The sequence below is a fragment of the Melospiza georgiana genome, chromosome 8, assembly GCF_028018845.1.
Source record: "Melospiza georgiana isolate bMelGeo1 chromosome 8, bMelGeo1.pri, whole genome shotgun sequence".
NCBI lineage: Eukaryota > Metazoa > Chordata > Aves > Passeriformes > Passerellidae > Melospiza > Melospiza georgiana.
This window is the reverse complement of record NC_080437.1, coordinates 17,370,879-17,392,688: the sequence shown is the minus strand read 5'-3', so window position 1 is coordinate 17,392,688 and position 21,810 is coordinate 17,370,879. Positions and strand designations below refer to the sequence as shown.

The 21,810-nt window shown below is 35.0% G+C and overlaps 1 protein-coding gene across 4 annotated transcripts in view; it reads right to left on the bottom strand.

Moving 5' to 3' along the window:
* The window catches only part of PPP3CB (protein phosphatase 3 catalytic subunit beta), a 39,976-nt gene that overhangs the window by 8,667 nt on the left and 9,499 nt on the right, over positions 1 to 21,810 (bottom strand). For 2 of the 4 annotated variants that reach the window (XM_058029401.1, XM_058029403.1), the window contains exons 2-12: positions 20,414 to 20,614; positions 18,233 to 18,357; positions 16,107 to 16,218; positions 15,095 to 15,240; positions 9,684 to 9,823; positions 9,508 to 9,585; positions 9,314 to 9,408; positions 7,699 to 7,824; positions 5,655 to 5,732; positions 1,094 to 1,178; positions 128 to 225 (exon numbers count right to left, since the gene is read on the bottom strand). In XM_058029401.1, the coding sequence (XP_057885384.1) occupies positions 128 to 225; positions 1,094 to 1,178; positions 5,655 to 5,732; positions 7,699 to 7,824; positions 9,314 to 9,408; positions 9,508 to 9,585; positions 9,684 to 9,823; positions 15,095 to 15,240; positions 16,107 to 16,218; positions 18,233 to 18,357; positions 20,414 to 20,614 (1,284 nt within the window). The remainder of the gene's footprint in view (positions 1 to 127; positions 226 to 1,093; positions 1,179 to 5,654; positions 5,733 to 7,698; positions 7,825 to 9,313; positions 9,409 to 9,507; positions 9,586 to 9,683; positions 9,824 to 15,094; positions 15,241 to 16,106; positions 16,219 to 18,232; positions 18,358 to 20,413; positions 20,615 to 21,810) is intronic. The other 2 variants (XM_058029402.1, XM_058029405.1) reach the window with 1 other exon arrangement.

The window sequence follows — 21,810 nt, the reverse complement described above, 5'->3', positions numbered from 1 at the left end:
TATCAGCCGCTAAGACAAGAACTGAAAAGCATAAGAAATTCCCTGCATGCATTATGTGTGGTGTTAGCAAAAGAGTGAGATGTGCCCCAGTCCATCTGAGGCACAGCAAGTTGCATAACATCATTACCACTTTGCAGGGTCTGTCGTCCTCCAGCCAACACTCCACTAGGTAACATTCCAGTGGGAGTCAAACCCTTGAGTGTCAGCACACTTTCACTCTCCTCCCTGGGTGAAAAAAACAGTAACAAAACCTTAAATATCTGCACATGAAAACTTGCATTAAAGTAAAATAATGGATGGGGAAAGGGACAGCCCAGTTTTGCTGTGTTTTAGGCATATCAAGACTGAATGCAAATACAATTTCCAACAATTTAAAAGGTGAAAATAATTCTATTCCATACCACTCTTTCCTCTGCCTAGGAGTTATAAATGCTGGCTACTTCTGAACCAAATTCTGAGCAGTTATTCCCATGCAGGTTCATTAGCTTTGAAATGAGCACAGAATGCTTCATGAGGTACAGAATATGCCTCACTACCATAAAACAATCCCCAATTTTGTCTGAAATGTCTCTACTTTGGAAAATAAGAACTTTAAAAAATTACCCCTATTTGAGCAATTATGTTCTGTAGAAAAACAGACATTTTGGGTAAATAGGATGATGAAATCTCGACATTTAAAGAAGATGGGTTATTTTTTAAATAGCTGAAAAGAAAAAAACCAAAACTGAAAACAAACCCCTCTACTCCTCAAGTTTGTGGTATGTCAGAAATTTTCAGTCAGTCCTGACCTCCTTCATTATACACTTGATTTCAGTCTCGCTATCTGGTATTGCCTTTCCAAGACTCTTAGTTGCAGCTGGACAAACATGTACACTAAAGATGATGTTCTCTAATTTCTTGCAACATGTCTCAAAAATAACTCAAAAATATTCTTCAAGCAAAAATTCCATCAACAGGGTGCTCCAACATGCCAAACAAGATTCTGATGCACAGTGATCTCCCTGAAAAATCTTTGGCATTCATTATCCTGAAACAGAAATGTTTACCTTGCATATGTAATAGGGGTTAAGGAATGCAGAAATCATGCAAGTACCTGAGAACAGAGAAGACTCTTGCCATCTTGCCAATTGCACGAATTTTATTTCTGATTATTTCCTTCCTTGCGGCAGCTGTACCTACTTTCAATAGAAGAAGAAAAAAGTCTCAAGCTCATGATTCTTTAGAAGGTCATTGTTTTAAAGTGCATCAAATTTAACAACTGTTTAAGTTCAGTAGTCTTCATAGGAGGTCAAAAAGTTATCAAATTAGAGCTTCAGAATGCCAGCAAAACCACCATCATCTCTGTGTCCACAAAATACACACAAAAAAGTTTAGATCGTTCACAATGATTTTCTAAACCTAGTAAGCACCCGAACTACCAGCACTACAGTGTAGTAACTATATTCACTCATTTACCTAAATTTTACACTTTAAATTCTTAGTACTGACATGTACTAAGAATGTGTATGTGTATATATCAACACGTAGGCAAGCAGCCCAATATAGAAGCCAAAGAGATACTAAAGCCACAAAAATTAAAGATTTTCTAATTGTTACACAGCTGTTCAAGAGAAAACAGTGGTTTCTTTGTGTTTATGTCAGCTACCCAAAACACAACTCCATGAGAACCCCTCAGAAAATAAACAAGCAAAAAATTGCAGTGGTACCTTTCTTACCACTTAAGTCTGTGTTCTACATCATCTTCGGTTTGTATCATTTGCAGAAATTACAAATATCAAAGATCTGGAGTAAATACTGCATATTCCACAGGGCAGAGTGATACCACTTATGACAGACAAAAGTGAAGACAAAACTCTTAAAGGAGGCTTGTGATTAGGAAGGAGAGCCACCTTTGCTTGCCTTGACATGAAAACAGAAACACCTTTCTCCAACACCCTTCTCCTTTCTCTGGTTTGTTTCAATGTATAAAAGTCATCCTTCCCCTCATCTTACTATCCCTTCGCCAACTCCTCAATTTTATTAAAACAGCAGAGGCAGATGAGGAGATATCAAAACCAAAATCCTTACTTCTCTTCAGCCACTGGAGAAGGAGTGCATTAATCACATCAAGGTAACAGTAACTCAGTCATACTGTGAATTGAACCACAGGGGATCAAGAGTGAACAAGCTCAGACAGGTCTGTCAGGTATTCCAGAACTCCATGTACAATGTTGTTCAGGCTTCAGAGAAAGGCACACAGTAAGAAGTTGCCAACTAAACTGTAAGAATGTAGAAGAAAGGACCAAAGAAGCGGGCAGAGGAAGAGCTACACGACCAAAATTGTCTTACTTGCACTCAAAAAGGGAGGTGAGCTGTGGAAGAAGCTGTTTTCCATCCCTGCTCACTAGCACGGGGCTTCCCCATGAGGGCACAGACACTCAGGCACAACAGTCACACTTCTCAGACCACAGCTCAAGGACACAAGGCCTTCTGTGGCACAAGAAGGGTAGACTTTCCACCCTCAACACCAAACCAAATAAAAGACAAAAGATAAAGCATGTAAGGGCAAAGAACAACAACAAAACCACACAAGACAGAAAAGGTGTAATGACAAAGAAAAAATGGGGGCAAGAGACAGCTTTTGTAAGAACACAATGACAGAATCTTGGGGTATGACAAATACCTGCCAGTCCACATAAACAAAGCAAAAAAGCCAGGAACTGCTGAGTAAAAATTTTTTTTAGACAAAGTTACAATTTTAACAGACATGAAACTAAAAAACTGGCAAAACAGGTGGCTCAGGAAAAACTTGAAATAGGATAGTATGAAACATTCAATTTTTACTGAAAAAAAATTCCTTGAAATCTTAACTTTTAATTTTTAAAGTTGTAGAAATTTTTGCTTTCTCTCATGGAACACTACTGAATAGCTACTTGAGAATCCAGAATGAGGAGACTCTTTTAGAGTTTGAGAAGCTCAGGGCTAAGGGGGACATCAAACATTTCTCTTTAAGTTCCTCAATTTTCCTTCTACCTACACCAGTTTGCAGGCTTCACTGTTGCCAAGCTGTAATGTGCCAAATGGAAAGACTTCAGTCAGTGCTAGTCTCTGTGCTCTAAAATGAGAAAGGTTGCTTTGGAGTGTTTGGTTTGTTTGAGGGGGTTTTGTTTGTTTGTTGGGATTTTTCATTTTTGTTTTTTTTTTTTTTTTTAACATGATTTCTCATTGCCCTGGCCCTCTAGAAGCAACACAGCCAAGGCAAAAAGCCAAAGGCATCACTCCAGGCTGCAGCACTGCACTAATGTGGCCACTTAATCCTGGTTACTTATAGAATGGCATCTGCTTGCAGAAGAATGTCTTGATTATACCCTAAATTATAGGAGAGATGACAAAGAACTTCCCCATTTCCCATTCCCAAGGCCTGCATAAGAAACAAATTCTGAAATGCTGACATGTTATGCCCTAGACATAACTTCTGGAAACATGTCTATAATCTAATGCATTCCAAAGTATTAGAAATATTCTCTGGAACCAAAAATTTCACACAGAGAGAAAAAATATTATTAGGCAAGTAGTAGCCAGAAGAATATCTCTGCAGAAAACTATCTGTCCTGTGATTTCTGAAAAACAAGTGACAGACCATGAATTTAAGTTGGTAACTAGGCTTCTTTTTACAATTTGCATCTGGCCAGCTTCAAAATTCACAGAGAATTAAAAAGTACTTTTTTTTTTGACATCTCAGTTAAGAAGACAAAATGTACCACAGAAACCAGATTTTGGAACATTTTATAAACACATTCCATGCACAACCTTAAAAAACAGCTCATGAGGAAAGTATTAAAGAGCAAGACAGACAACTGAAAGCTCCCTACACATGCAGGACCAAAGATAAAATTTTAGAAGTAGATAAAAGAATGAAATTCTACAAAAAAAAAAAAAAAAAAGGAATGAAAAAAGAAGGAAAAAAAAATTCATGCACAGAAAGACAGATGTCTTGAAGTATGACTTCTCATCACAAAATACACAAGTTTTTATAAAATTCCCATTAAAATGGTTAATAATCATAAAATATTACAAAATAACTCTCAATAGAAAGGTTATTTTCTCATTAATACTTTAGACTGTCAGGTTCTGTGGAGTCATATTTCAAAACATTCCTACTCTGTCTGGTCTGTACCTTTTTTATTGCCATATATGAGTCGCTCTTCAGATGGAGAGTCCAGAAAAAAAGGAAGTGAACGATGGAGAAAAAGGTGAGTGAGACAAAAAAAAAAAATATATATATTTAACTTGGCAGTGGTAATAAAGAAGGAATGGAGAAGAAATATGAAAAAAAAAATGGAAAATTGCAACACTTGAAAATGCATTCATCAAACAAGAAGTGCAATTGTTGAGAATATTTAAAATTTGACGAATAACAAGTGAATGCTTGAAAGTCAACAGTTAAAAAAAAAAACCAACCACATAGAAAGATAAAGCATAGACAGTACCTAGGTGGCATAAGAGATGCATCAAGCAAAGAAATTGTTAAAGGAGACAGAATAAAAAATAATTCAAATTAAGAAACTACAGACAGGGCATATGCAATCAACTGACAACTGCAGCTACTCTGGCAAACATAAATCCTAATGCCGCAGAATACCACCACACCCTGCTTGGTGCAACTGCTTTATGCTCAGTTTAGGAGATTTACTTGCATAAAAACCAGGAATTGACTGTTGGTAGGATCACTTTTGACACTTCTTCCACGTTTTCACATTTTTGGCAATCATCTAAATAGCAGCAAAGTTGAAGTGGCTCAGAACCAATGCACTCCAATGGGAAACACACAGCTGCTTGGCACAACACTATTCTGCTATTGAATTTGAACACAGTAATGCTAAGAAGGGGCTTGTGTCTCTAATGTCTTTACAAATGATCCTTTCCTGTTCCTCAAAGGCTGCTGAAAATTTTCTTCCTCCTCCCCCATCAACAACAATTCACCAGATCAGTTCTGTTATTGGAAGAAATGAAGCAAGTCTGAAAAACGTTTAGGTGTGACATTAAGTACTTCTGTAACAAGCTCAACAAAACTAAGTCTAGGTCTTCATGTGAATGCTGCTTCCTAATCATCATGCTACAAACCTCTCTTAACAACCTACTGTATCACAGTTTAAGAGACAAAAAGATGTTGTAATTCATTACACGAATACAGATAATAAAATGTACATAAACAAGTTGTCCTTTGAACTCAAATGCAGATTTAACCTTGCATTTCAGACTTTATTTATAGTACTTTGCCATAAAAATAGTGTCTGATGTTCTCCATCATCAACTGTTATTAAAGGGCAATAATTAAGAAATTCAGTGTATTATAATACATTTAGTCTAAATAGTAGCAAAGTAAGTTAGTATGTTTCAAATTTCAAGTGCCAAGACATTTGGTGAATTTCCCACTAAAAGTTTATTTTGTATTGTAATCACATATGAGGATTTGCAAAGGTTGCTATTACTGCTTCTCGATCACAAACACAAACCCAATTCCCTTCTCTGCCCCACCAAAAGCATTGTTTTCCACAGAAAAATTTGAAGGCAATTTTTTTCAAATGCCAGGCAATATTACACCAGTCTGAGTTAACTATTGTTTCTAAGTTATTACAATTAGGAAGATTTACATATCTTAAAGTAAACCCTACCGTCAAATTGATCTTCTCCCTCTGTCATCAGCTCATCGTCAGAGCAAATGCTCAAAACATTCACCAACATTTCTGTTACTGTATAGGAAAAAATAAATGTTAATACATTCTGTGTAGAATTTAAAATATTTCCATGTACACAAGATACTGCTAGTCACCAGCAACTCTAGTGAATGAACTTCTCACACCACAGCCATCGCTCAGTAACCTCATTTCAAAATAATTCTTGATGTGAGCTGCCACAGAATTTAAAAAGCTCAGAAAAATAAGAAGCTATAAATTATACAACTAAACATTACACAATCAAACAGCATGAACATTCCTCTCTTACAAGGAGTTCTTTTAGATAAGACTTTTCTTGTAAATTAGTAGCTTTATGTTAAAAGTCAAGTACTTGAAATAGTTTTTATGCAAACTTTACCTAAATATGAAAAATTTTGACTGCTCAAATTCAGGCTTAAATTGAAAAAGCTATTCTATTCCTGACAACAGCAGGCATGTAGCAGAAATACTCAAGCAGAAAAATATTAGAATATAAATATGGTAAATATAAATATTTAAAACATATTTATATAAATATCTATTTGTATTTTCAAACTCCCCTTAAATATATTAACATAGTGGACACAAGTTTTTTGAGATGAGTTTGTGTATTTTTTTCCCTCCATGAACATTCTTATTCTGCCATTCAATCTTTCTGATGTATATCAAACTTAAAATATTCAAACCTTCCTCTACATGGAGTATTCAGAAACCTATCCCAAAGGCAGTAAGTTAAAAACTCTGTAAATTGCTGCCTTCATTTCTCCATGACTAATTCATACAACCCCAGTGTTATCTGCTATGGTTGTATTCTTCATTCTTGGGAAAGAGTTACCTGCTACTGTAAAAAAACCCCAAATTATTATGATTTTGATCTGATCAATGCAGACCAGACAATATTGACATTAAATCCTTCACCAGAGTGGAAACATGCATTTGTCCAAAGGCAAGGCTACCTGAGGGCCATGACTCCAGCAGTCTGAAGCACTGAGCAGGGCAATGAAACACTCACTGTTAAATAAGCTGCTGGATGTCATTACCAGCAATGCAACAAAAGCAAAATACACAGTAGCAACCCTTTGCTGTTGAAAACATTATCTACTGCATAATCAGGCAAGAGAGATACAAACCAAATCTTCTTTCAAATGTCAGGTCCCTTGATTTAAACATTTTTAAAAAATTGTCAAGTTTGTTAACCACAGTAAGAAGTCTCCAAAGTATTTGTATGTAACTGCTCACTAAAGACAACATAAGCAAATCTAGAATCTTAGGTTTTTATGTCCTTAAATACATAACTGCAGGAAACTTAAAATGTAGTTAGATTTATTTTATTTAAATCAAATTTAAACTAAATTAAAAATAAACTTTCAAAGAAATCTAAAGAGCTCTCCAGATCTGTCTTTATGAAAAGAGCAGTTTCTGTCATAGAAGGATTTTAAACAGACCCAAATAGCCTCTAACCTCATTGCTTGCCAACTGAGGACTACTTGGGGCCCCAGTGTCCTAGATTCAGAGTTATCATCTCTAGAGGGAAAAGAAAAAAAAAAGGAGGATCTGTGCTAAATTATCTTTTTTACAAGAAAAAATTATAACTGAAAAACTTATCTTCAGTGAAGGTCAATCTGTTATATCCATATAGGAAAGTTAACATTTTACACAAACATCTCAATAGAAATTTATACCTATAACTACACAAGATTAACAATGCATATAACTTAGCATTCTGTAGAATATGAACAATTTAAACATTGACTTCAATGCAGTTCAAAGGTGCTACTTAACAATGAAGATGTACACCCCCAATGGAAATTATAATTTCTGTTAACATCTTAGCTATATTAGATGCAGTTATAACTACCTTGACTTAAACAAGTAAAAAAAAACAAGACAAAAATAATGCAATTCATCTTTCATTGGTAAATATATTTTAAAAAACAAAAACTCTCCCAACATTAATCTGGCAGAAATAAGAGATATTAGTTGATGCATAACATCTACTAACCTTTCTCTCCAACAAATGGCAAAGACCATGTGAAAACATCCATAAAATTTGGTAGCCAGTATGGATGAGGAGAACAATTGAACTGACGAATATTCATCACATTGTTTTCATATTTTAATACAGCAGCTAAAATGAAATTCAAATATTTTGAAAAGAATGTTTAAAACTTTTGAGTACCACAAATGTAAAGTCACAGGCTTGTCCTAGCTCTATTTATATTTTACACTAAATAATCCCAAAGGTATTCCATTCTCTTTCTTTCACAGTATTTACAGCCAGGTAACCAATGGAGCACTTTGGATTTTTACTGTGTATGTTTCACTCTAAGGTACTGTTACATGTCAATACAGGTCTATACTGTCCTATTTTAGGTCTACAATCAACAAAGATTTTTAAAAGTCTTAAAAAGGTATAATTTCAGTAACTTTAATAAAACTAATTCAGAAGAGCAGTACATTCAGTATATGCAAATTCAGGTTTTATTCTTCATATGTGTCTTCCCATGCTATAAGACTGGAGTAAAACCACAGACATCTTGAAGATGAGGGAAAAGAGAAAGCATAAAGAAAAAAGACAGAAAACCAGAAGCATTCTAAAGCTAAGCAAGTAGTTGACCACATTTTTCTATACTTACACTTGCATCAGACTGGGAATAGCTCAAGTGAAAAAGGGTTCTATGAATACAGTATCCATAGAGATAGTGAAAAAACTTAAAAAGCCAGTTGAAGATATTTTTACTTCCCCTTTACTTTGCAATCAGTGAAAGTAACAACAGCTCATCTTTTCCTGTGTACAGTTATGCACTCTACAGAAGTGGTATGGGCTGGGGGTGGTTCTTTATAGGTGGGTGGAAGAAAATGCAATGTATTTAATAGAAAAAAGGTGTTGGTTTCAAAGGAACACTATTGGAACATTTGGAGATCATTCATTCATCACATACTTGAAATGCCTTACTTTAATATCATACTTGAATTTCAGCAGGCTTTATTTTTAAATTCTGTTGTTGAACTTTATTCTCATCAATGAACAACACTAATTCACAGCTAAGCTCTTCTCTGTAATTCTGACCTGCAAATCTTTCTCCACACTATTAAACACACTTCTCCTGTTCAACTCCACCTTAGCAGAGGATGGACAAAAATGGATTTCTTGTTCTATACTTCCATCTTAGTATTTTCAATGGTGATCAGAATTTTGATCACTACTTGCTCTTCTTTGATTTCCCATATATGGCCATTATGGGAATTACAATCACAATTAAGATGCTCAGATGCCACAATCCACAATGCAAGCCACCTTCCTTGCCCACTAAAGACAATGAGAGGAGTGAATACTCATAGCACAGGGAAACCTTGCCTGACTGGGTAACACCAGCAGATTTAATCACAAGTACTAAATAGCAACAACTTTCACAAAGGAAACCTCTGACCACACTTATGCTTCAAGGTACTCCTCTTACAGGAGGTTGTCATTTTTGGCTCTTCTTTATAACTTTCATTAATAGATTTTTTTTGTCCTTTAGTTTCTTAATTGGCAAAAAGCAGCTGATATTAGATTATCTACTTAGACAATTTTATTTTATTATAACATACAATTACTAATAACAAGTTCTTACCTTTATTATTGTAGACATCCAGGTAATTAGGTGCTGAAAAAATTGTTATTAAAGATGGGAACCCTGTAGTTTGACTTTTCCTGTACATTCTATAACTGTAAAACCAAACAAATTATATTACATCTTACAGCAAATAAGCAATTAATTTTTATTTTACATTGCAACCATTTCCTTGAAAGATACCAAGTACTCACCCTGCATCTTGTGCTTCATGTGCTCTAATGATTGACAACAAATTATTATTTTGCAAAAATTCACAAACTGCTGGATAGCTGTGAAATGAAAACAATTGAGAGTAAAAGATATCCTCATAAAATATTCAGGAAGAGTCAGTACTAAAACACCCAACTAGATCACAGCACACTCTCACCTATAAAAGTAGGAGCATCCTCTGACTGTGTTATGACTGAAATGCTCTGGTGAATTTTCATTTCCAAAATCTTCTGAAGGATCTGACCACAACAAGTCACACATTGGTCCAAAAGCTGGAGGCTCTTTGAATCTATCTAACTGTTTAGAAAAAAAAGGCAGAAGCACAAATACTCTTTAAATATTAAATTATTAAGTTTTACACATTTGTTAACCTACATATCCATCAATACCAAACATTTTTAGAATAAATCCCAACCATATCAAAGAGAAGTAGTTTCTGTATAGTTTTTCCTCTCCTCCTCATGAAATAAGGCACAGGCATGCCAAAAGAACCAAACCTGTTAAGAGCAATAAGATTTATTAGTTGTAAAAAGAAGGGAGATAACTTCCAGACTGATGGATATGTGTAATACAAGGTCAAGATACAGACAAGGAACAAAATGGTCCTTTTTCATGCACATGCCACATCTACCAATCTGGAGATACTACCAGGAATTAGAAAAGAGAAACAGTACAGAAAACAGGAATTATAAAAGAAAAGCATGAATAATTAGCACCAACCAGAAGAGACTAAATATGTATTACGAAAAGACCCTAAAAATCCAAACCAACAAAAGGAAAATATAAACCACCCTGAAACACCCATCTCCATAATGGATCATTTAACAATGTAATGAAGATGCAACTGGCCCAGCTGGCTAAGGCTTTTTCATACAAGCTTTATTTTTCAGCTCTATCCCTGATGTAATGGGCCATAGAATTTTGGCAGATTTTCTCTTGGTTTCTCTCTTGCTGCTTCCTTATTGATTTTCACTTGAAACACCTATTTTAGCAGCCTGCAAATTTCCTAGTAACCACAGTCAAAAGGGGCAGAAGTTAAGGAGCAAAGTGCATTTGTTAACATAAAAGGAAAATGCCCTGCTTAATTAAGTGATAGGCAATCAATCTCTGATGTCCCAGAAATGAGAGTTGGTATCCCAGGTTCAATGTAAAGTTTATTTGGTCTTTATGTAGCTGGAGTTTGTTCACAAGATGATTTTATCCAAGAAATGTAGGAACGGTTCTTTGATGGACAGAGCATTTATCTCACTCCACTTCCCATACCAAAGAAGATGACTTTGATGGTACTAGAGAACACTTAACTCTTCAGGACAGGCTCGAAGGGAGGTTTGGTGAGCACCTGGTGAATTTGACTCTAACGGTCCATAGGAATCCATTCAAATATGGAACCAGCAGTAGTGCCAAGCTCTCTCATGCCCTGGAAAATCAGAGCTCCCGAGGCTGCCACCTGTAACATAAGTGGAGAGGTCCAGATCTTTACAAATTCCTGCCAGATAATGGTAAGGCAGGTATTAACTGAAGTTGTTGTTGGAATTTATTCAATATTAAAATCCTGTGGTTTAACATTTCCCACACTGGATGATAAACCTGGTATGGAGTATTTCTTCCAGATTGAAGAAGTCAGTCCATCAACTTCTGCAAGTACCTGAATTTCTGTAGATTAAACCATCAAGTTTCTAAACCTCCAGCAATAAATATGGGTCCAGAAGCTAAGAGAGGCATTCACACAAGGAAGTTTCAACTGTTTGCTGATTGATGTTTCCTGCAATACAGAAGGCTGAAAGTCTAGAAAATATTTCTAAGAATTTTTCTTTAGTCTTCAGGGATCTTCCTTACGACTTTGGCCAAATCAATAGAGATATTATATATAAAAAGTTCTGGCTGCCTGCAATTAACACACCTCTCTCCAAAAACAATTTCTCATAGCATTGGAACAATAATGCAGCTATTTCCTGAAGTAAGGTGAGTTTGTAAAAAATAAATATACTTACACACACTATACATATAGTACATATACTTACTTACATAGACACCAAATTAGTTTCTTCTTCACTAGAAAATCTACTAACTGGCACAGTTCTCAGGATAGCTCAAAATTTAAGGAAATGTCTCTTCAAGCTACTCAACCCAGACTACATGTATCAAATCAGAATAATCAATTTAAGGGCTTCTCTACTATTGGCACAGCAAGTAAGTTAAAGGACACAAGTAAATTCAAAACACCTGTTACTGATTTCACCATTTCTGAATGTACTCTGGCTATAGCAAAACAGAATCTCAGTACAAACTGGCATAACATTTTTCTAAATATGATTAAGGTAAATGAGAAAGACAATTTTCCAGAATAAGAATCAATACACCTGGTGTTGAAACTGAACTAGGTAGTGTATTTTCTATATACTGTAAAACATTTAAATCTGTATTATTTTCAAGGTACTATGCAGTCAGGACAACTAGCGTGACATGCGTTCTACCTCCACATGGATGTTTCAATTCAGAAGCACCAAAACCTGAGAGGCAGATTAAAACAACTTGGCTTTTGAGACAAAAGACCTTCACAGAAGTTTCACACACAGACACCAGTTTTAATTAATCTGTCCTAATTTTCTTGAGAACTTTCACCTAATAAAGCCTACAGAACAATGTGAAGAGCAGTGAAAAGTGGAAGCCATTACTGAACAAAAGGAAATTTCAGCAGGGCACAGAAAAGAAGCAAGGTATTACAAAGACAGATTCCCATTTGTGGAGCCATATATTTCAAGGCAATTTGATCAAGTCTTAGTATCACCAAAAGCTAAAGAAAAGAGTGAGCATCTGCTGTAAATGAGGGGAAAAAAGTTGTCTCTCTTTTTTAGACTCCCCATAATCTTACCTGGATAATTCCTTCTTTCTAAAATGCTAGGTTTGAAAAATGACAATTCCTGGCATTTTGTTTCAGTAGAAGTCTTGGCAGTGTAAACGAAATCAACTAAACATCATCTCTAAGCTGATGGACATGTGTCTGAAAGAGACACTCTTTACCAAGACAACCAGAACATTCATGGAATTGATGTTCAGAAAATAAAAATCAGATTACCACAAGTTTGACAAACTTCCATTTTGGCAGAAACACAAAGCACCTAGCATAACCTTTCTGGTTAGGATTCATTGTCATGCCTAGTATGAAAGAAGTCCTCTTCTGGAAGTAAGTTTATGACAGCAAAAATAATAGTTTAAATTGTGTAGTTTATTCACCTTCCTACATATCAATACTGATTAAACACTTCATCCAGAAGAAACTGCACCTGGCATAGAATTTTTTAGTTCTTAGGTGATTCCTGCACTATTTATAGAGCTGTGATTTCCCTTTAATGCCAGATAATTATGTCCTTGCAGCTAAGACCTCTCCTTAGTAAGAACTTCTGCTAATAAACCTGAAGGCTGGAAATATTATACAATTGTCTTGATTGCTTACAGAAGTAGCTTCACACACCACACTTGTACCCCAAGTATACAATTTTTTCCTAGATATAAAGTGAGCATTTCACATCACCCATTTAATTTAAATACATTTAAAATATCAGTGCATGCCATGCTCTAATGCAGCTACTGAAGCCACTGCCAATCCACGACTAGCACCTTTTTCAGGTTACCAGATGATTCTTTAAAAACAAAGAAGGCCCAAGGAACAGTTCTACTAACACTGCCTTACATTTATAAATGTGTTTTTCACCAGAACAAAATACAAGGCAGATTTTCATATATGCATATAAACATTTCAGCCTAATTTAGCCTAGAACATTATAGAAGCACATCTGAAAGTACAGGCCAAGACAAGAGAACTACCTTTTAGCTAAATTTACTTGATACTGTGAAACCTGATCAGCTACAAGACTGAGACCAGCAGAAAAATGAATCACAATCCTGTTATGCCAGTGGCTTTCCAAAATGTTTTTCCAGAATGTTTTCTATATTACTTTCCAGAAAGCCTTGACCATGCTTCTTTCCATCTGTAGAGAGAGAAGTGCTAAGGCTTTGTGAGAATGGCACTGTTTAGTCTCTTTGCTTTCTTACTTCCCTTTCTCTGCACAATGCATTTGGATTTCTGTACACGTCAGTATTTGCTCTGACAATGCAATGTGCCTTAGTACATTTTCCCACTTACACCACTGATTGAGTAAATACACTTCCTCTCTGTTTCTGCCATTTTCTTCTCCTCTCACATCACTCTGCTTGGTAGTGTAACATCTGTAAGTGAAATAAACTGACATTTGAGGCTCTGAAATGGTCCAATGATTACAAAAAATCCCTAATGAATGAATACAGTGAATTCAAAAATGAGATTCAACTCGATGGCCTATAAATTTGAGAAAAAGGAGAGGTAAAAAAGAAAAACAAAGCACAAATAAAGGAGAAAATGCTAAGAAAATGAGAAATGTAATAATTGAAGATAAAAAGACAAAATAGGCTGCAATATATACTTTTATATACTATAAAAGCAATTTAAGAGCATGCTTTTACTTTCTCTCTGACATTTAGATCATTTTCCAAACAGGTTCCCATGTACCTTCTTCCATATGTGGATAAACCATGTTTTTTCTTCCATCCTTACCTATAATCCCAAGGCTTTCTTAGAACCACCCACACGTATTTTAAGCTGAAATCATCTGCATGTTAGCTGTTCCTAATCATAACAGGAATGGTTTTGAGTTCCAAGTGCAGCAGTCAAGATGTCAGCTAAGTTAACTTAAAGAAGCTTAAAAGGAGTAGGCAAAAATGAAGGCAATGGAAAAATTCATTCTGATTGAAAATTCCCATCTGATACAATCTCCACCTGACAAGTATTCACGCAAGTAGAAACCACATTATTAGAAACAGATACCTCATGTTATCACAATCTTCTGCCCTTTAAATTGCACACCATGATTTAGTGCTTCCATTGTGTAATATTTAAAAAACTTTTTAAATTCTTCTCATTAATATACTCAGTACATTCACCACAGTGAGAAGTACTCCTCAACTGTTACTCAAATGCCTACCAAATTTGCCATTTTAAATAGCAATCTGAATTTCTATTAAATACTGCAATATCTCACTTTGTCAAAACTAAAATCCACATATTTGAGACAGTAAAAAAATTTTCAAAGAAATTTCAGAATAACTGAAACATGATGGTAGACATAGGAAACAATTTTAAGACTACAATTAATTTCAACAAGTTTTCTCCTGGAAGCCATGAGAACACTAGCTCTTACCTAGAAAGAAATACAATGTATTGTTTGGAATGAATATGAAACTCTTCACATGTACTACCTGTCTCAAAAAACTATGTGAGAATTTTGAGGTTTCTTCTTTGTGTGTGTTTTGTAACAGTCCCAGCTGTCCCAATGAAGTCTACTAATGGAAAATGCACTAGATAATCCATGAGATTTTAATTATGATACTGCTTAGGCTACATTTCAGCCCTGATTTACACTTCAACGAGAGACAAGAACAGAAAATATTCTGACAACTTCATAAAGATGACTTTGTATAGCATCATATAAATATCTCTATTTTCACTTATTTTCAAATACACAAAATACTCACTCTCCTAATGTCATCTAGTGTATTAATTTCTGGTGAAAGTCCACCATGAACACAAAGAAACTGTTGATTTAAGAGAGCAGCAAGAGGGAGACAATCAAAAGCTTCCATACAAGCATCATAGACTCTTTCAGAGTACTTTATTTTACCTGCAGGAAAGAAAATAGAAATCATTAAAAATCCATAGTATATGGATGAAGTACTCTAGTGGTTATAAGAATATATATCAAAGTGAATCCTTAAAAAAGGTGAAGCAATGAGTATTTTGGGGTTTAAATGAGCATTTTCAAACACTTAAACAGCAAGCATGTTTCTAAGACATATTTTCTTCCAGAATTATAAGCTGTTTTCACTTCTGTTATCTCAAGTGTAAAGAAACTATTGTTGTTTTTAAAATAAATTTAAATTTTTTTTAAAAATCACTGAATTATCTAATATTTTTATACAATTAGACAGCATACTTCAGTATAAAATGCTACTACGAAATTTCTGAATTCTCATTCACAGTGAAAAGCTAAGAACTGATTATAGATTATATAATTTTTACCTACATCAAAGAGGGTTTCACCAGTCCAAATGATCCATTTATCACAGGATCAATACTTATACAAGCCTTCAAATGGAGAGGCAGCTTGTATCACCAAAGAGTTATCTTACTAGTATAACTGAAATCCATCCTCCAAATGGAAAAATTATCCCACAGTAGGGACTTTTTGTTAGCTTCACATCACTTCTCAGCAAGTTACTCTGCTCTCCTGACTACAACAAAATTATCTTCCTCTCAAGGACTTTAAAATCAGAATTGTTACATCAAAATTTACTCCATAATGTATATTTACAGCTAGCTCTCTTCTTGCACTCCAAGGCCACACTGAACTGCAAGCAATTCTACAGAAGTCAGTGGTGCCTCCTGGTATTTGCAAGGCTTTAATTAAACTAATCTTTCAAGCACAATGACAGACTACAGATCAGCAGGTTGCAAGTAGCTAATTTTACATTTTTAGTCAGTACTTACATTCTTGCTTAAAGGTAAAATACTCTGTTAGGTGTCTGCATTCATGGTTGCCTCTCAAAAGAAACAATGTGCTTGGGTAAAGAATTTTCAGGACCCATAAGTACAGCACACACTGTTGAGAAAACAGGATAACCAGTAAAATACACTAGTTTATGTGAACTTTAAAAATTATTACTGAGAAATACTGAATAAGGGTGTTAACAGTTTCAAAAAGCAGGTACTGCTTAATGTGCCATTTTAAAATAGCACTACTTTCCTGAATCCAGTTCTGGACATGAGTTATGCAAATTGCTTATTACTTTTCCTAATAACAGTCACATAGAATACTGGAAAAAATTATATTTGCTGGATATTCAATATTCAAATAAACTCAGCAGAATTAAACTGTAGAATATTTTCATCTAGACAAATACTGTATGTGTTTCTGCCTAAAATCTGGTATAATAAATGATTCTAAACACTGGCATAAGAAGAAAAGCAGACATTTATTAACAGAGACTGGTGAAAAAACCCGTGACAAAATAATTTCCCTTAAGGTTAGATACCTCATTTGGATATCATTTTTAAACTACAAATGGACAGAGAAAATCATTCTCTCCCCAAACACTGGGGAAGCTGACTGCTTTCTCAGTGTACAAACAGCAAAGTCAAAGAACTATAGTAATTTTCTATCTGTCATTATTACTGCAACAAGAGCAGCAAAACCTCAAAAAGAGTCTATTACCATCCAGCAGTCCTGAATGCCCAAAACATATTTCACAAATTTCAGATCTAATTCTTTTATTTTTGACTGAGCACAGAAATCTCAAAACCCCACAAATTTTGGACTTCACTGAAGTCACCTACAAACTCTTATTATCATTGCTCTTAACAAATTCCAGTACCCTGAAGCTACCATTACTCAAAGTTATTTTGCACAGAATAGCAGAATACATGAAAAGAGAAGAAAGAAAACAAATGGACACTTTAAAAAAAACACTGCAAACACTGAGAAACACATCAAAGACTTTTATTGTGAAGTTTAGTTAAACTAATTACTGAATTTTTGTCTTCTTAGTAAAAAAAATGTAAAACTAATCTTTGTTCAGAAATTTTTTTAAGTGTAGTTGTTGAATAACTTTCATACCAGATTTTCATATATTAACATATAGAGTTGATATGTAAATGCCTTTTTCAAGGACAATTACATCATTTGTAATCATCAAAAACAAGCAAAGATCAAATTAATAAATAGGGAATATCTACTGAAATTTTTCCTTAAAGATGACTTTGAGGCAATTGCTCTTGCTGCATCTCCTGCTGGTCTACCATCTCCAACAACCCCAAAATGCACTGTGCCTGCCTTTCACAGCACTTACCCACACATTATCAGAACGGCAACATTTTAATACAGAAACAAAAGAACTACACTGGGACTTGCGAGACACCGTTTCAAATGGCATGCTATTCCATTAGATTCAGTATCTAGGGAGAGATCCCAAGCTGAGGCACTTCCCAGGCCGGTTACAGAAGAACACTTAATTTAAAAACCATGCTCTGAAACTAATCGATGTGAATATGTGAATATCTTTAAAATGCAGCACATTTAAGAAACATGCTGAAAATAAAAAAAATATTTGAATTCAAAGTAACTGAAAAATTAATGGCAGAAACACAGGTCATCCTTAGGGAATATCTGTATTTGCTCTAAGAATTTTTGTAAAGAAAAATATTAATAATTATTAAAAAACATTTGATTGTCTAAATAAAATTAGTTTCTTTTATAAAAATAAACATATAATAATATATAAATAATTGAAAGACCTTGCAGTCATGACTCACCTGTTGTCCACAACAAACAAACTATTACCAGACAAGCAGCAGTACATATAATAATGTAACAGAATTCAACTTTTAGAAAACCAGCTAAAGAAAGAGGAGAAAAAAATGAGTAAGTGGCGATTTCAACAGGACAGTCCAAACAACTGGTCAACATCCTCCTGTCAAAGGCCTTTATCACAGGAGAAGGCACAGCAAGGAAGAACGCATTCAAATGTTAAAGCAGACCTAAAACTGCATTTGAAAACCTATGTGAAAGTGTGCTTATAAAAAAAATCAGGACAGAACAGATTAATATATTCAGTTACCTCTATACTAAAATAACCTCTGTCTACATAGTCACCGAGGAAGAGGTATCTTGTGTTAGCAGGTGATCCTCCCACTTCAAACAGCTTCATTAGATCAAAGAACTGGCCATGAATATCACCACACACTGCAAGCAAAAATTTTGTTCGAATTAATTTAAAAAAATCTAAAGGAAAAGTTACCAATTATAGTTAACATCCACAAAGTACTTCTAATTAAGAAGAAAGACAGGTATAAAGCAGGAATAACAGAAATTTTTGTAGGTTCCCCCTTTGCTTTTCATTAAGATGCTGTCTTCACTACCCGTGACAATACTGATGATATAGCTCTGAGTCCAGGAGACTGGGGCGTATTCTTCCAACACATTTAATGCACTGAGACTGAGGTCTTGAAAGCTGTCAGCACCTCTTTAATGTCCTCCCCAGCTCCTTAAGTATCTTTGTAAATTCTCCTTGGCATGTGTATTTGAAAATGCCTGCTGCTTCACAACAATTTGCTGAGTTCATGTGAACTTGAAAAAAACCAGGGAGTGTACTTTTGTTTCTGAGTCAGACTAACATACTTTTTTATTAAAATCATATCTTCTCCTTGCTGAGTTACTTTTCTCCTTCAAATAACCATGTTCATTATTTCAACAGTGGATTCTTCCTGTGTTTTTAGAATATGAGAAGGGACAAGGCCAGTGGTCAGCAACCAAAGGCAGATGTGCCAAAGATAGCAGCAGATGGAAAGTCTTTAGGGAGCATACAGCAAAACAGGTCATCTCACAACCTTAAAAAAGTAATTAAAAATGCATGAAAGAGACAACTGCTCCTATCTCCTCTTTCCCACTGGAGTTCCCAGTTCAATGGAAGTCAGGAGCTGCCTTCTCACTTCTGCATAAGGTGTCAATGGTAACAACAGGAATTTGAGAGATTATGCGTTTCCTTGATGCACAAAGTCACTGATCAACTGACAAATAGCATGTCCTGACTTTTTAGAGTTTATCAGTAAAATCTTTGGGGAAAAAAGTTGTCCTAATTTTGGAAAGAAATACTGGATATGGCACACCACTATATAAAGGTTGTTATTCACTTAGAGCAGACCATTTGTCATCACAATCTATAAAATATGAGACTAAATAGAATGCACACTCTTTTATGTCTCTTTTCTTAAGATTTCTACTCAAACACTGAAAAAACTTCCCTCCTTTTTAAATTGCCAATAGACCAATTACCTGTATTAACAGAAATATAAGAATGCTAAACAAACTTTAATTCTGAGTTTATCTGGAACTGCAAAGGACTCCGAGCTCAGTCAGTCACTTAGTAGTTGCCATCATTTCAATCATTCATTTTTTTCAAAATGTCAGCAACATTTTGAAATGTAAAGTTTTAATTTACCCAATACTAACAAATAACAAGCTGATGCCCTAAAAGAAGCTCGCAGACACTAATTTAATTTATGTAAGTCCATTTAGAAGAAAACATGTTCAGATTAAAGAAAATGTGATTTGAACATAAAAAGCAAATCTACTTTCATTATCATGAATAACAGACATGCAACATAGCTACTTTCTATGAGTCTAGACTGTTTATAAATAAAAGTATTAAACTACATCAACTCCACCTTTCACCAGGTCAAACAGAAACAGAACCGTTCCAACTATGAAAATACTGAAGAAAACCCTAAAAGTCATTTTTGTATCCTAGTGGCTCTGGCCCTTGTGTCAAAGATGCTAAAACAATCTTTATCAGTACCACTGCTCTCACAAGAACATGGTTTTACATGCAGTCACCAGTCTCACTTACAGAGCAAGATAAAGGTGTATTTTTCACTAAGAGTCCCAGTTCCCGGTATCTGTTTCAAACCACAATCATGAGCTTCTCTTCACATATTTAGATTTCAGAATTATCCTGAGTTCAGGTAGATGCCTTTATTCCTACTTATAATATTGAAGGAAATAGAAATTCATATTTCAACAGCATTTAACTACTTCCTTCTTTTTCCCCAATTTTAATACCAATCCTACAAGTTTTTTGATAGGTTAAATGCCTTCATTTGTTAAGCAAACGCAGTTGTGAGGGATAATTCAGAAGGACTAACAGAGAAATTTTCGTTCAGCAATTTGAAGACAAATTCTACTACTGAAAATATCTGGCTTTTTAAATTTAATTATGTATGAAATTACCTAGAAATATTACCTGTAATTGGAGCTTCAACTTCTATCATAGTTTTTTCCCTCCGTAATATTGCAGCACCCTCATTGATGATTCTAAGTGCAATTTCTTCATCCACTCGACCTTCCTTTATCAAATGGTTCTTCAAAATGTCAACCCTTGGTCTTCCATCTGTGTCAAACACTTCTTCAGATGTCAAGCGATGCGTTGGTGGAAAAGGGACAGCTAAAATTTAAAAAGAAGAAACAGTAGTCATGACACTCAATTTGAAAAACTGAGTCCATCTAGGAATGGGGATCCATCATGGAATAGCTGCTAGCCCAAGCAGCAAACTTGTCTTTTCACCAAGCAATTTTACGACATCATTAAAATCTGGAAAGAATAGTGCTGTGTTTGTATTTAAAAAAATAAACATCTCTACTATGGAGGTTGTAGAAACTATAAAACAGAGTTAGAAGGCATGGTAATATGTACAATATCTGGAAGGGTCAAAACTGACTTTGCAAAGGGAAATAATCTCTCTCCATTATACCACCATTCCCTGAAGGACTCATGAACTACTGGTGACGCAGGATTATCCATTTAATAGCTACTCAGACTTTCAACATCAAAAATTATCCCATCAAAGCCTCAGGAGAAAAAAACCCAGCAAAAAACCTCAAACAAACAAAAAGAACCACCAAAACAAATGCAAAGCTAGCAAGAAAAGGATCCAATACTGTTCAAAAGACTACAAATAAAAGGAGTCAGTAAGCAGTGGGTGGGGACCAAAGCAGGCTCAGCAACTGCCCAGACAGCACATCTGGCACTCTGCAGCAGTTCAGTTACTGCACAAGTGAAATATGGATGTGAGCCACGGAAAAAGACAACACTTCAAAATGCCACTAAGCAATGTCATGGCACTCAGGATGTCACAGGAAATAAAGCTAATCTGACCCTGTCCTCTCCTCAAGCATTCTCCTGTTGAGAGAATTAACTACAACAGAAGCAAAACCATTCTGTTTCTCACCATTTAAATACTCTGTGTTAAAAGAGAAAAATAGGAGGAATACATCTACTCAGAGATAAGAACTAGTGGCATGAATACACTTGTAGATAGAGTATTTATATTTATTTTTGTACTCTCTGAAGTTAAGCACTACATTCAAAAAATCAATGCTTAGATACTGAAACACTCCCTGACTTCATTTAAATCCATTTCTAGATTACTACTAACACATTGCTACCCTTCTGCTTTATGGAGGAGTAAAAATAAAACACCTGAAGCACAAATCATATACATATTCACTGAAATAATTTTTTCTGGAAGATAAACTACAGATATGTCTACTATTCCTCTTACTAATGTTTCTATGTAGCAAAAATTGGCAAAATGTGCCCCTACATATTGCAGAAGAAATTCACCCCTTTTCTGTGGACAT